The 13,604-nt window shown below is 36.3% G+C and overlaps 1 protein-coding gene across 3 annotated transcripts in view; it reads left to right on the top strand.

Annotated features, from left to right (window-relative positions):
• ccser2 (coiled-coil serine rich protein 2) overlaps nucleotides 1-13,604 on the top strand; it is a 69,403-nt gene that overhangs the window by 35,429 nt on the left and 20,370 nt on the right. For all 3 annotated transcript variants that reach the window (XM_015374632.1, XM_015374634.1, XM_015374633.1), the window contains exons 5-10: nucleotides 211-304; nucleotides 4,337-4,445; nucleotides 4,533-4,713; nucleotides 7,127-7,192; nucleotides 7,325-7,447; nucleotides 11,378-11,521. In XM_015374632.1, the coding sequence (XP_015230118.1) occupies nucleotides 211-304; nucleotides 4,337-4,445; nucleotides 4,533-4,713; nucleotides 7,127-7,192; nucleotides 7,325-7,447; nucleotides 11,378-11,521 (717 nt within the window). The remainder of the gene's footprint in view (nucleotides 1-210; nucleotides 305-4,336; nucleotides 4,446-4,532; nucleotides 4,714-7,126; nucleotides 7,193-7,324; nucleotides 7,448-11,377; nucleotides 11,522-13,604) is intronic.

Genomic DNA, 13,604 nt, shown 5'->3' with positions numbered 1-13,604 from the left:
TCCCTTAAGAATGCAGCCAGTACATGCTGACAAACCGTTATTCGACGCAACCAAACCCTGTTGTTTTTTCTTTTTTCTTTTCTGCCATTTGTCATTTTACCTTTCCTTCAGTTTCCTTTGCAGAATATGACTCTAATGTATTCACAGTGTCTCCACTGTGCTGTATGATGTGTTATAATGAGGTGTTACCTACAATTTTGTAATTCGCAGGACATCCTAAACAACCTGGACCCTCTGGGAACGGGAGATTTGGACGATAATGATCTCATGCTGGATGCGGACCTCCCAGAGGATGGCTTGCACGGTCAGCACACACATACGAATACATTTGCTGGTGTTATTGTGATTACTCCGCATAAGGCCATGATGAATACTTAAGTTCCTGTTGCTGGAGGTTGTCCATTATTTTTGTATAAGCGGATACCTCCAGCAAAACTGTCCTATCATAAATGTAAATGAATGCGCTGCCAAGGCCTCTGCTTTCCATTTCCAGTAGAATTCTTTTGAGGGATATAATGGTTTGAATAAATTGAATCCTGCTTTGCCTTGGGTGCATATTTGCCATAGCAACATCCATTAAAGTAGTTTAATAGATGCCTTGTTGTGTCATGTGTCCTGTCACTCTTTTAATATTTGTCTTTTTTTTTTTTTAAAGAACTATTAAGCAACAACTCCAGACTTTGACTGAATGTTCATCAGCTAACTTGGAGCAGTGTTTTTATCCAGCTGTTGGGCTTTTGTTTTTATGAACAGATGCACATGGATGTGCATGATTGACATTCACTGTTGCAAGAAAACCACAGTGCATTTGTATGGAATCAGCTCAAACATATGTTTCCCTTAATAACAGCAGTGTGATGTTGGCGTGATTACTTTAATATCTCGATAGCCACACCTTACATCACAAATTTCTGCTTAGATATCATCTCTCCCAAAGTTTCATACGTTTTTTTTTTTATTATTATTTCCAATTTTTGGATACAAACATGTAGACAGCAGTCTCATTAAGACTAAATAAATGGTTTCTTTGTGGGCATTAAAGGTAATCAGGTCATAGTATTACTACATAATAACAATGCTGACATCGTTACACCCCTTTCAGGCTCTGTTGCATTATATTGTCGGTTGAGTAAAAAGAAGGGTCATGGATTGACCTTTTCCTGTCATGAAATATAATGAATTCTAGGAAAATTACTTATTTCTTGTCAGTCTTGAAGCCAGACGATTCATTGCTAATGGGTTTAATGCACTAGTTCACTGTAGATGACTCTGGCAGGTTTTTTTTTTAACAAACAGGGCTTCCTTTAGGGGCCATGAAATGTATGAAATTCAATCTACTGAGTATATATACTGTTGTGTGTACATGCAGTATAAATGTGTAAAGGGGCATCAGGACACCATTTGCTGCTTATTAGAAAAACTTTTGGGAATAATAACTTGGTCTTATGTTGGCGCTTCATGTCTTAAAACCTGTTTTATTATGTAGGAGTGCCAAGCTTTCATTAAAAGCTGCTTTAAAAATGTGCTGAATCACAACTGATCCTTTATTTTTGTGATCTGTATGTCCATTTAAGTTTCCTTCAACTTGAACATCATTTCACATTACAAACACTCATTTTAACTTGTTTTGGTGTTATTTTATATGATAGACCAACACAAAATGTAAAATATGTTTGTTTGTTTTTTGGTTAAGATGTTAAAATGTGTGGTTTTCATTTGTCTTTCAGACCCCTAAGTGTAATACTCTTACATAAAAAAGGTCAATTCGAACTGGCTTTAGTAATAACCTTACTAATAATTAGTGTAATTAATATTAATAATATATACGGGGAATCTAATTTCAGACATAAAGAGCTCTCAAGGTTTTTTAGAGAACATCAGTTGGGAAATTATATAATCTGGATGGATAAAGTTTAAAGCAGGGTTTGGTAATAGATTATCTCAAGCTGCATAATCTCTGTTCATATACTATACATACTATACAAATACAGAGTAAGGCACAGTGGCAAACCTACCAAGACAAACCCCAAAGTTGTATCAGTTACTCTGCAGGACTTTCAGAATATTATAGGTGCACTGCTGCTATGGTGAAATCTATTGGCAAGACAACTATAATCTGTGCACTCCGTTATGGGGTTCCATTAGTGCCAAAAATATGTCTATTTCTCTGCTAGGTGTACATTTTATGTGCTAAGATCTCAAAGGGGTGAATCAGAGCCCATATATAAATCTCCTGGAGTGGTTAATCCTGAGTCCAGACTGGAGTGTCAGGCATATCTCTGAAAATGGCAGACGTACATCTAACATCCAACCTGATGGAGCTTGAGATGTACTGCAGAGAAAATATGAGACACTACCTATAGATTGGCAAGCTAAGCTTGTCGGATCAAATATGCACCTAACATGAGCAGCTAACATAAACCTAGTATTATTACCTGACATATATACCTTACTAAGACATAAGCACATAACACATACACAAGAACATATACACATAAACATAGACACATATTTGACAATAATGGAACCCCAAACTCTTTCAAATATAATCATTGTTCAGGAAAGGTGAGGGAAAAAAAAAACATTGCTTAAAATAATATATAAGGCCTGTGTAGAGTTTGCCATAAGCATTGTAAGAGACACAGCAAACTTGTGTAAGAAGCTTTCCTGCTTATATGAAAATCAAGTTGAAATTTATGGCAGTGGTTCCCAAACTCTTCTTCAGGCCCATCTTTGGTTCCCTAGGAAGTCCCTTCCCTCGTCAACATTTTTAACAGTTGAACAATTAAACTGCAGGAACTTAACCATTAAAAAAAAGAAAGAAATACTATCAACTTTATATAAAAAAAGAGTACTCTGTTTTGATGTTTGACTGTTAAAAATTGATGCACAAATTATTGATTTCATTGCATAATCTGCAGTGTCTGGTTCTGAACCCTTTGTGAACCTTGCACATATATCAGATACTATTTAATCCCATAAAACTGACTTTATTTATATTTATCGTTAGAATATATTATGTAGGACTTGAAGTTACAGGGTTCTTTCTTTGTAATGTAACAACAAGGCTTATTTTTTTCCTTTTGGTTCCAACAGAAGTATCCTTCAACTTCTTTACCATAGCTAAACTAGAAAAGTTAGATACGTAATGCTGACCAAAAATTTGTATAACTTGGATTAAACTATAATAGCTTAAATAACCATCTAGAATATATCTAAACAACTTGAAAGCACATATATAGTGCATGTAAACAGTAATTTCCTTGGGGAGAACAGGAGATGGTTAGAGGGAAGGGAATGTTCACTCTGCAGGAATGTCATTTGGAGCGTCATCTCTTCCTACTCCTATTCGGGTAGCAGCCATATTTATAGCTCTGTGTGTCACTTCTAGAATTTGTGTCACAAGAGGCGAAGTAACAGTAACACACATTGAGGAGTTCAGTTGAATCCAGCCCACAGGGCAGCCCCTGAGATGTGGCAACGGAAAGAGAGTAATACTGACACAAAACAGGAAGAGGAAAAATAGAGAGAATAGGAGAAAGAAGTTTGCTTTATGTTTTCATCCAGCTGTCAGGCCCCTTGAAGGGAGGGAGGCCACAGCTTTGCTCTCCCAGCTGGCAACTTCCTTGCTTGGACACAAACCAGTCACCTCCCTTGCTCTCACCAGAACCCACCACAGACCTCTCGCTCTCCTCTCCTCCACCAGTTCCAGCTCCTAGGGAGTTTCCAGAAAAACAAGGCTGTCAACAAAGACAGGGTCAGACAGCCCAGGACCTGCGCTGGCTTTTCCCCAGCTTTTAACAAATCATCTAACTAGGCAGGGCGTCGATTCTCTCCAGTCTGTTGCTGACTTTATCTAAATTCATGGACTATTTCTATTCGGTTTGTATTTCTTTCTAAAGGACTTTATCTGAGCTGAAAAGAGTCATTGGAGGCTCTTAAGTTCCCAGGAATGTAACGGCTACATATCAGACCGGTTGTCTGCTCCTGTGCTATTTAGTGACGCTCTGGGTAAAGTATGTTAAACATGGCTGCTGAATTCATTTGAATGAGGTTTACAGACTTTATCTGCTTCCAGTTTTTTTTTTTCTTTTTTCAGGGTCTCTTAGAAAAAGCTGTAGTCATTTTGATGTCCTTGTAACCATGTTTAGCTGTCAGTTCTGTTCAAGTCATAGCTTAAGAAATGGCTACATATGTGCTGCCAACTTTTACTTTTTTTCCAAAAATGATTCGCCTATAATTTTTGCATCTAATTTTTTCTGCTCTGCATAAAGTTTAAGAAACCTTTACGCTCATTGCTGCTTTCTTACCTTTGCTCTAAATTCCTTCCCTACAGACTTTGACAGTATGTCTCTCATGGAGCGCTCAGACAGAGGTAGCCGGCAGGGGCAGAGACGTAAGCAGCACCGCTGGAGTGGTCCAGATCACTTCTTCCATGACAGCAGGTTGGTTAAGCTTCCATAGCCGAAGTGAACAGTAAAATGACAGCAGTAGAAAAATTACACCAACTCCTACTTCTTTTTTTCTTTCAGGCTTCATTTCCTAAATAATTATGACGGTCAGAAGAATCTGAGGCTTCCCTCTCACCCGGTCCGGTCTGAAGGCAAGCAGCCAGTCTACAGACCAATGCTGGATGAACCTGCTCTTCAACACATGGCAGAGGACTGCAGCATGCTGAAGAATCAACTGCTCATGCTGAAAACGTTACTGCAGGTTGGACCCACATTTGCAACCTTCCTTATAAAATTATTATATTTTCAGCATGATAAAAGTTCTCAGTTTACATTTTCTGTAACTCTTTAAAAGCTGGATGGATGGATGGATGGATGGATGGATGGATGGATGGATGGATGGATGGATGGATGGATGGATGGATGGATGGATGGATGGATAGACATTTCTTTAAAACCAAGATAAAACATGATAAATAAAACTCTCATAATAACCAAATACCAAAAGATAACAGACTTAATCTCTGTCAAAAATCAAAAATGTGCTAATTATGCTGTTTGGCAGTCATCATATTGTCAGAAAGCCTGTTATATCCCTATAGGTGGTCCCACATTTGTAGGTGAAATGTGTTTGGGTTGCACCCAAGGATGGCCTGCCAAATCCTCTTTGTAAATGCCTTGTCCTGCTATTAACTCTTGTTTAGTGCCATTTGATTGAATGATTAAAGTTTATAGAAACAATTTATTCAAGTAACAAACAGGGGCTTCAGTGGTATATGAAAAACTAATGGCAAGCGTTAGCTTTTGGCCACCCACAGCTAATTCCACAATTGTGTTATAGGACTGAAATCAGGTCTGCAAGGAAATTATCCTTTCCACTCCCAACTCTGAGAAATATAGCTCTATGGGAGCAAGATTTTCAGACCTGGAAAGGATAGAGTTAGACTGTAAGATTGAAGATAAGAGTTTTTTGTCTGTTATTTAATAGTGTTGCGCCAATGCAATTTTTTGGCCCCGATACCTGGCTTCGCAGTATCGGCCGATACGATAAAGATACCATCTGTTTGAAATTGATGTGCGTGTATATATGACGAACTGCATACTAAATGTTAAATAATTGCCATCATGGCTTTGTCAAGCTGCTGCCTACCTTTGTGAAGCAGGAAATAGACTAATACAAAATGAATCCAGTAGAACTTTCTATTACATACCTGGAATGGGTGACAATAGTTAAACAAACTTTTGGCTCTCAAAACTGTATCGGTGCCCTATTTGTCGGTACTCATCGATACCCCCGTTTTAGTGCTTGATCGAGGCCCTGCCCGATACTGGTATTCGTATTGGTGCAACACTATTATTGAAAGCAAAAAATAAGCATTTGAAATTCAAGCTGTCTTTAAAATCTTATAGAAAAGATTAGCATGGTTAGTAGTACATTTTTGTTTCTATCCTTAAGTCAATGTGACTTCAATGGATGTCATATTTCCAAACCTAACATGTTGCATGACAAACAGAAGTTCTACTAACAGAAGGATAAAGTAAAGCAACAATATTTTAATCTTTTCAGCCTTCTTACTTCCTTTAAGTCTCTCGCTCTCTTGCAGCCCTAATTGACTGCAGGCATGGCTTACGATATCGCAACAGAAAATTCCAACTAAATAGCCTTTTGCATCTCTGTGCCTCATTTACATAATTGTTAAAAAACCTGTTGATATTTGAAATTGTAGACTTTGAGCTTCCTTTTGTTAGTAACACCTTCCAGATCAACTGAGTGTTTATTATGCCAAAAATACAGCGCTTTCAGTGATCGCAGGATCTTGTCTGAATATCTTAAACATTGATATTTGCATTTTGTTTTGAATATTTCTCTTTCGTTGGTTTAAATTTTCATGCAGAAGATAGTCAAACCATTCAATTGAAGGGAAATATTTTCCTAGCCCACAGCATAACGTCTTCCCATTTGTTTTTGTTTTTATACTACATTAAGCTCCAGGCATGCAGTTTGCCAGAAACCCTCTTTAGCTTAATCTAAATTTATCTCTGGCACATTTTTCTGAATTTCAAAGTTCTTTTAACTTCTGCAAGACTTTGCTCCATAATTCCAGTGTAACTTTAATGAGCATCAGGTTCAACGGGGTGTTGGAGTAAAGTTTCTCTCAGCTAAGTGTCAAAATGAAAAACTGAATACCTATTTGTGACTTCCAGCAATATGAAGTATGCCCTTTTAAACCGTACATGTTGACTTTGAATGAAAATAACGGATATTTTTCTAAAACTTTTGACAACCCATTCCTAATTTTGACAAGAAAAAAAAAAGAATTGCTATTGGAGTGAAAACTGTCAAACCAAAGACAAAAAAAAAGTCTTGGCTTGTTGTCAGAAGGAACAGACTGAAAATCGGCTGTTCTTATATAAGCCTGCTTAGGGGAGGACAGTTTTTGGTCTCAGAAAATCAAAATATATAGAATATTCAATCCCATACTGTGCCTCCAGTATGCGGCACTGGTGCCTAGCAGTTCAGGGTCATAGAAGAATCTGTACGGAAGAGTGAGATGCTTTCACGGTTATGAAATATTGCTTTTGAGGCATGCCTTAGGCAATTGATTCAGCTCACTTTGTTCCCTGCATCTGTTTGTTTGCCCCCCTCTGTGCGTGTGTTTTTTTTCTGTTTTAAGCTTGAAGAAACAGGGTCTCCAGCAGATGTTTGTGACCAGACGGAAGACAATACGGCTGCCTCACAGGTAAGAAACTTTTCTTGGGTTTAGCAAAGATTTACACCTAATACCGTGTATGCATTGAGCAAATATCCCCGATATTCCCCCGTATGATCTTGTCTCCTATTAGTGTAACATGCTGTATGTTTATGCTTTCAGATTGAGGCCCTGATTAAGGAAGTGCAGGTCCTCAGGGAGGAGCTGAGAAGCAGAGAAAAGACGATAGCTCTGCTCACTGTGCAGTGCCAACAACTACAACAGCATCATCAGCGAGAACAAATGGTGAGTTGGTATCAACAGGACTAATTCAAGTAAAAAGTCACACTAAATGATTAATATTCATGCCATGTATTCAGTAGACTGCAGGGAGACGCTGTTGTTCTGCATATCTTGAATAAAGAAATTAGAGTTAAGCCTTTTTTAGATTAGAATTATATTAAATGAATAGCTAGAGTGTATGAGAAAATTATACACAGGTTAGCTATCAAATCTAATAGAAATTTAATGCCTGAATGACTCTATTTATTTGGAGATGAGATGGGGAAAGAGTCACTGTTTTATGCATGCCTTCGTGGGCACATTTTTAACCTTCTACCAAGCCTCAGTTGTAAACAGTCTGCAGAGCTCACCTTACAGTTTGTATTTTTGTTAGTGGAGTCAAAACCTGACATTTTACATATATAATCCTTCTGATATTGTCTTTAAATAACTTTTTAATAATTTTAAGATCAAATAAATAAGTTAGAGTTCATTTGAATCCCTTTTTTGTCTTAGCACGTTGAAGGATGCTGCCCTTTTAGTGGAATAGATATGTAAGTGATGATAGCAAGACAGAGTAATGTTGGCATTCTTCCATGATTGACGTCAATACAGAAGGAGGAACAAAATTTCACTTTAAGGAGAGCATGCCCTTGTGGGCTTTTCCCGTTGCGCCTACAATAAAAAAAAACAAAAAAAACCCCTTCACTCCACATTTTCCATCAGGTTTTAAATAAAGCCCAACACCACAACACATCATTTAACATAAAAAAGACAGAATCAGAGAGGAGCTTATGTTAACAGTTTAAAGATGGTATTTTAGTTTCTGAATATGATCCCACCCCCACCATGCTGCAATGTGGTAATGTTTTGACCTGGATGTAGTATAACACCAGCCCAATCCTTGTTGTGCAATTCCTTCAGCAAATTATTTTCTTCTACCTTTTCATATAGATGAGATTTGGAGAGTGTATAGTTAATGTTCTTTCAAGATACTTATCCACCTGAGTTATGAACCTCTGCAGAATTTCCTATCACCTGCCTGGCCAATTTGGGTGAATGGCTGTGGTTTGGTAAATTTACAGCTGTCCAATTCTCAGTTCAATTGTGGATGGTGGATTCAGAAATGCTTTGTGAGAGTGTGAAAACTTAGAACATTATTATTATTATTATTATTATTATTATTTTCTAGTACAGCTTAAAAATTCTCCACAACTTTATATCTTACATGTCTGCTGTTTTTTTTGGTCATTATGATGCTATGATGATAATCATGTAAATATGCAATTTAAAGGTATAGTGGACGATTAAAAAAAAATGCGCATGCACAAACCTGTACCCGCTCCCAAGAGGGAACGCCTAATAGACGCATGCTCGAGCCCATTTCTCCTCGTGCATGCTCTGTTTAAAAGTCAGTGTTTGCATCGCTCATAAAAGCTTACTTTACAAAAGAAGATTTGCAAATTTTCGACTTTGTCAGATTCACCAGCGGTACGTGCAAATGGGGACGAACACGTAAGATGGCCTTATGTAAACATATCACCAAAATGATTGAAAATAAGAAGGACCACTTATTTTGGTGATCCACCTGGAAAAGATCATATTCCACTATACCTTTAAGAAAAAATCTTAATTATCTTTACATGGGTTGTTTTATATTACTTTTCATAAATTCAGTGTGTTTCTGGAATTCTGGTTTTATTGTATAGAAGGAGAATATTAATGAGAATACAATGATTATGTGAGCCTATTATGGCAGGACTGCTGCTCAGCTGCCTAATAGCAGCAGTAGACTTGCAGAGACACTGCTCATTGTGTGTGGCAACACTACAAGCAATATTTATTTTCTCTGATTTTGACTGGTTTCATTTCCACCCTAACATTTATTAGTGTTTTCTGGTTGGCTTAAAAACAGAAAAAAATCATATGTGTGGCTGACATTATTCAAATAACTGCCATACTGAGAAATACCAAAATGTCAACGCAGGACCTATCCACCAGCTTATCAGTGACATGCTATGTGGCCAATTAAGATCAACACCCACCCACAGCTCTTCAGGCTGCACAGTATTGTCACAACCTTAACTCCCAATAATCAAAAAAAAAAGTACCTGGGTTTTTGTTCTGTAGAGTAACATAATGAGTGTAAAGGTTGTAAGAGTGAACTTGTCAGGACAAAGAGAAAAAGAAAAGAAAAATTACTTTTTGGTTTTGAGGCTATCTTAGGAAATTCAACAAAGAAAATCAGAAAATGGTGTGCTTTCATTCTCTGATTTCCTTATATGTAGGAAAATACTTAAAACTGGGGGAGTAGGGTGGGTTTTAATGTCTGGGTTAGCTGAGAGAAACAACCAATTTCAGCAGGAGCTTTTTTTTTTGCCCAGGGAGAGTGCTTGGTCGACTTGAATTAGAAAGTTTAAGTCTTGGTGTTTGTTCCTGAAATTGTTATGGTGTTAGAAGCTGTTTGGAGGCTAAAGTCGGTAACAGCTGAGTGAATGCAACATAATGGAGAAAGAAAACAAATGGAGGTGTGTGTTGCTGCAAAATGTCTTCCTTTGATCTATATGTGTGTGGAGGGCTGAGATTGAAAAATCTGAGAGAAAGCAGAGCTATTAGAAAGTGAAAATTGTTATTAAAGTCCTACTTGACCAAAGCAGCCTCAGGTTTAGCCTGTAGTTCTGCCACTCTCTAAGACATTATGTCTACATTATCATGTAATCATGTTTCTCTGAAGCGGTTATAGCTTTTTTTGAATTTCCAATCATGTCTTGCAAATTTTAATCAAAGTTTAGATCATGTACGCTCTCCTGGCTTTCTTCACATTAAACTGGTGCAGTATCTGAGGTCAGGTACATCATCTCATCACACCACATGCATATTGATACATTATAAAAAAACATAAACTAAATCAATGTTGTTTTTTTTTTAATATACACCAGACAGGTTGCAAAAAAAAATAATAGCACATCTCTGATTTATTAATTATAGATTAGTCATAAAAAGGTATTAATTTAACACCCACAATATTCTCTGATGCTCACACAACTGAATATTACCACTAGTGGACAATGCAAAAATATTTCTGTTTTATTTTAAACATTAAAGTTGGAATGGGATATAAACCAAGTCAAGTTAAGCATTAAAAAAACTTGGATAATTGGTGAAGTTTCTAAAACCCTGACGTATATCTATAAGCTTTCTTTCCAAATTGGTTAATTTCCAACAGATGAAAATGGCAAAAATTATACAATTTTTACTAAACAGGAGGTAGACACCAATTCACTATAGGCCTGTTTTATTACTTTCACTGCTTTGCGAGATTTTAGAATATATAATTCTAGAAGAGGTTTAAGAATTATATAATTCTTGGTAAAGAAAAGCCTAAATGATAAGATTACAGATTACAGTATGACTACACCAATCCTTTATTCAGTAATTCCTACTTGTTAAATTATCTTTTAGATTTTCAAACCTTACAATTACTGTATACTGTACTGCTAGAAAGACATAGCCACTAGGCAGCATACAAAAACTTGCTGTGAGAGACAGAGGGTATAATTACAGAGATACCGTAATCTAAAATCGTACATGCTCAAAAAAAAGAAAAATATCTGCATTTTCATAAAAGGTGGGAAAGAATTGAACAAACTTTGTTTTTAATTTAAGTAAAATTAAGGTATGACAACGTTTAGGAAATAGGTTCAAACTGGTTTTCTTTAAAAAGTATGAGATTTAATATGGGTAGTGAACATTAATCAGTAATCCTACTCACTGTAAATGTGTGTATAGAACGTATTTATCCAAGTATTAGCTGCTATGTAGTCGTATGTTAAAGCCTAGATGTATAATATTAAATATGTAGATTACAACAAATATGCCTGTCATGTGCTTCTTGAATCACCCTTTTCACTATTTAAAAACCATGTTTTTTTATTTACCCTACTTGTATTTTAGGCCTACGAAGGACGACAGGTTAGATGTCAGTGCCAACAACAGATGGCTTCATCTTCACTACAAATGAAAGAAAGACAGATGGACAAACGGACGCAGCTCTATGATAAGGCTACCCAGACATATTGGAGAACACCCAGCCATCCTGTAAGTCCAAACATTGCTAATTCTAATATTTTATTATTTCGGGGAGTTCCATTTGCATTAAACGATAAAATCAAAGCACTGTGTGGAAAAAAACTCATGTTAGTCCCCTTTTCAGAATATATTTAGATTGTCTGCTTTAATTTAGTGAGCAAATTAAAAGGTCAACATGTAAAATAAAGCGTGTCTTGGTTTTGCTATCTCCCCTCCAATTTATATAGGGGCAGACTGGTGAGTGACTACAACAATACAGTGAGTTAATCAGTTGAGTACCTCTCAAGTCATTCATCCACCCCAGGAAAGACCATGCAGGGGGGGTATATCATTATATTTACCCCACAACCACCTAGCAATAGGAATCAGTATATTAGACTGTCTGTGGGCCTGTCACATTGTGGTTTAGTTAAGAAAATCACTCAGGAGCAATTTAACTTGGAGTATAGTGTTAATGTTGGGGTGATAAAGGAAGACAAAGAGAAACGGAGGAATAGAATAAGCGACAAAGAAATGGAGTTGAGTGTGTTTTCTGTTTGCAGTATCATGCTTCAGTGGCACGCAGGGTTTCAGCCAGTTATTGATTTCATAGCAGCAGTGCCACAGGCAGCATGCTTAGCAAACAGTACACTAATTGATCTGCTCTCAGCTATAAGGGTAACAAACACACACAGGCATGTTATGTTTTGTTTACAAAAGACAATCATGAAAAATGCTTAATTTCTCTGTTTTATTGCAGTGTATTGCTATAATTATTATCTACAGTGGGGATATATTTGTTTTGTTTTTTGTTTTTTGTTTTTACACACCCACAAGCAAGATTACTATCTACATTACAAAGTAATCCTGATTGCAGGGGCAGTTTATGGTTTATTAGTTTCCATGGCAACTATTAAAGCAGGGTCTATGCTTGATGGGCTTCATCTCTGTAGTGAGAGCACCTGTGTTTGACCTGTTGTACCTGGCAGAGAATAACTCGGTAAAACTCAAAACCTATTCAGCGCTCTCTTTGTCTAAGCTTACTATTGCTTTCAAAGGGTCTCTGTGAGCCTTTGCTACATTGTGACAAGTAAAAAGAGAAGAGAAAACTGATTAAAAAAAACAGAAATGTATCATCCTCTGAAGATCTATGTTTTAGACAAACATGACAAGCAAGCTTTGCATCAGTGTTCCTTCTGTAAATTTTAAGTTGATTATGCTCTTGTTTTTTTTGCTCCTTTATTATGTTGAAGGCTAATCTAAAAAAAATCAGACAAGATAAAGACCAGCTGCTAATATCTTTAATCCCATTTTCAATTTTTTTAAAAACTCAGACCAAATCGTTGGGACTCAAAGAAGTAGACAGACCTAGAATTTAATTAACTTTAATTGATTTAGTGGAATCTCACACTCTTCTAAACCTTGACATTAGTAAATTGATTCAGTGGGTGTTAAAAAAAACAAACAGATTTTAATAGAATAAGCTTTGGTAAAATTATTTGTAACCATTACAATCAATTTTAAGGTAATTATAACTAAACTGTAGTGTTTTAATTTGATTAAACCATTTTTGATTTGATCAAAATAAATAGTAGGAGAGAATTAAAAAATCTGTAACTTCCTGTTTCGTGTAGTTGTTAATATGGTGTGACACAAAAGTACATTTCTGAGTTATGTCACTACATGCAGGTTTGAAAATGAAGTAAAGATATATATTTATATATCTTCAGACTTCATTTTTCGAAAACAGCAGCAAAGAGTCTTCAAGTGTTTTTGAGGGAGCAGAGAGAAAGCATTTTCTGTTTGTACTTATCAAGTGTAAACTTGTGAAGATTGTTAAAAGGAGCTGTGATTTGAAGTAAGCATGGCAAGGCAACTTTATTTATACAGCACATTTCATGTACAAGGCAACTCAATGTGCCTCACAGCTACACCAACAATACAAACACAATAAAACAAATTCAATCAATACAAATATATAAAGAATATATATATTATAGATTAAAAGTAGTTAAAATACACAATCACCATAGGTAACCCTAAATAGGTATGTTTTTAATCTGGACTTAAACAGAAGCCCTATTTATACTACCCTTTTGAAACCATGCCTGGA

This window comes from Cyprinodon variegatus, unplaced genomic scaffold (assembly GCF_000732505.1).
Source record: "Cyprinodon variegatus isolate N-32 unplaced genomic scaffold, C_variegatus-1.0 Scaffold106, whole genome shotgun sequence".
NCBI lineage: Eukaryota > Metazoa > Chordata > Actinopteri > Cyprinodontiformes > Cyprinodontidae > Cyprinodon > Cyprinodon variegatus.
This window is presented reverse-complemented; position numbering and strand designations above follow the sequence as displayed.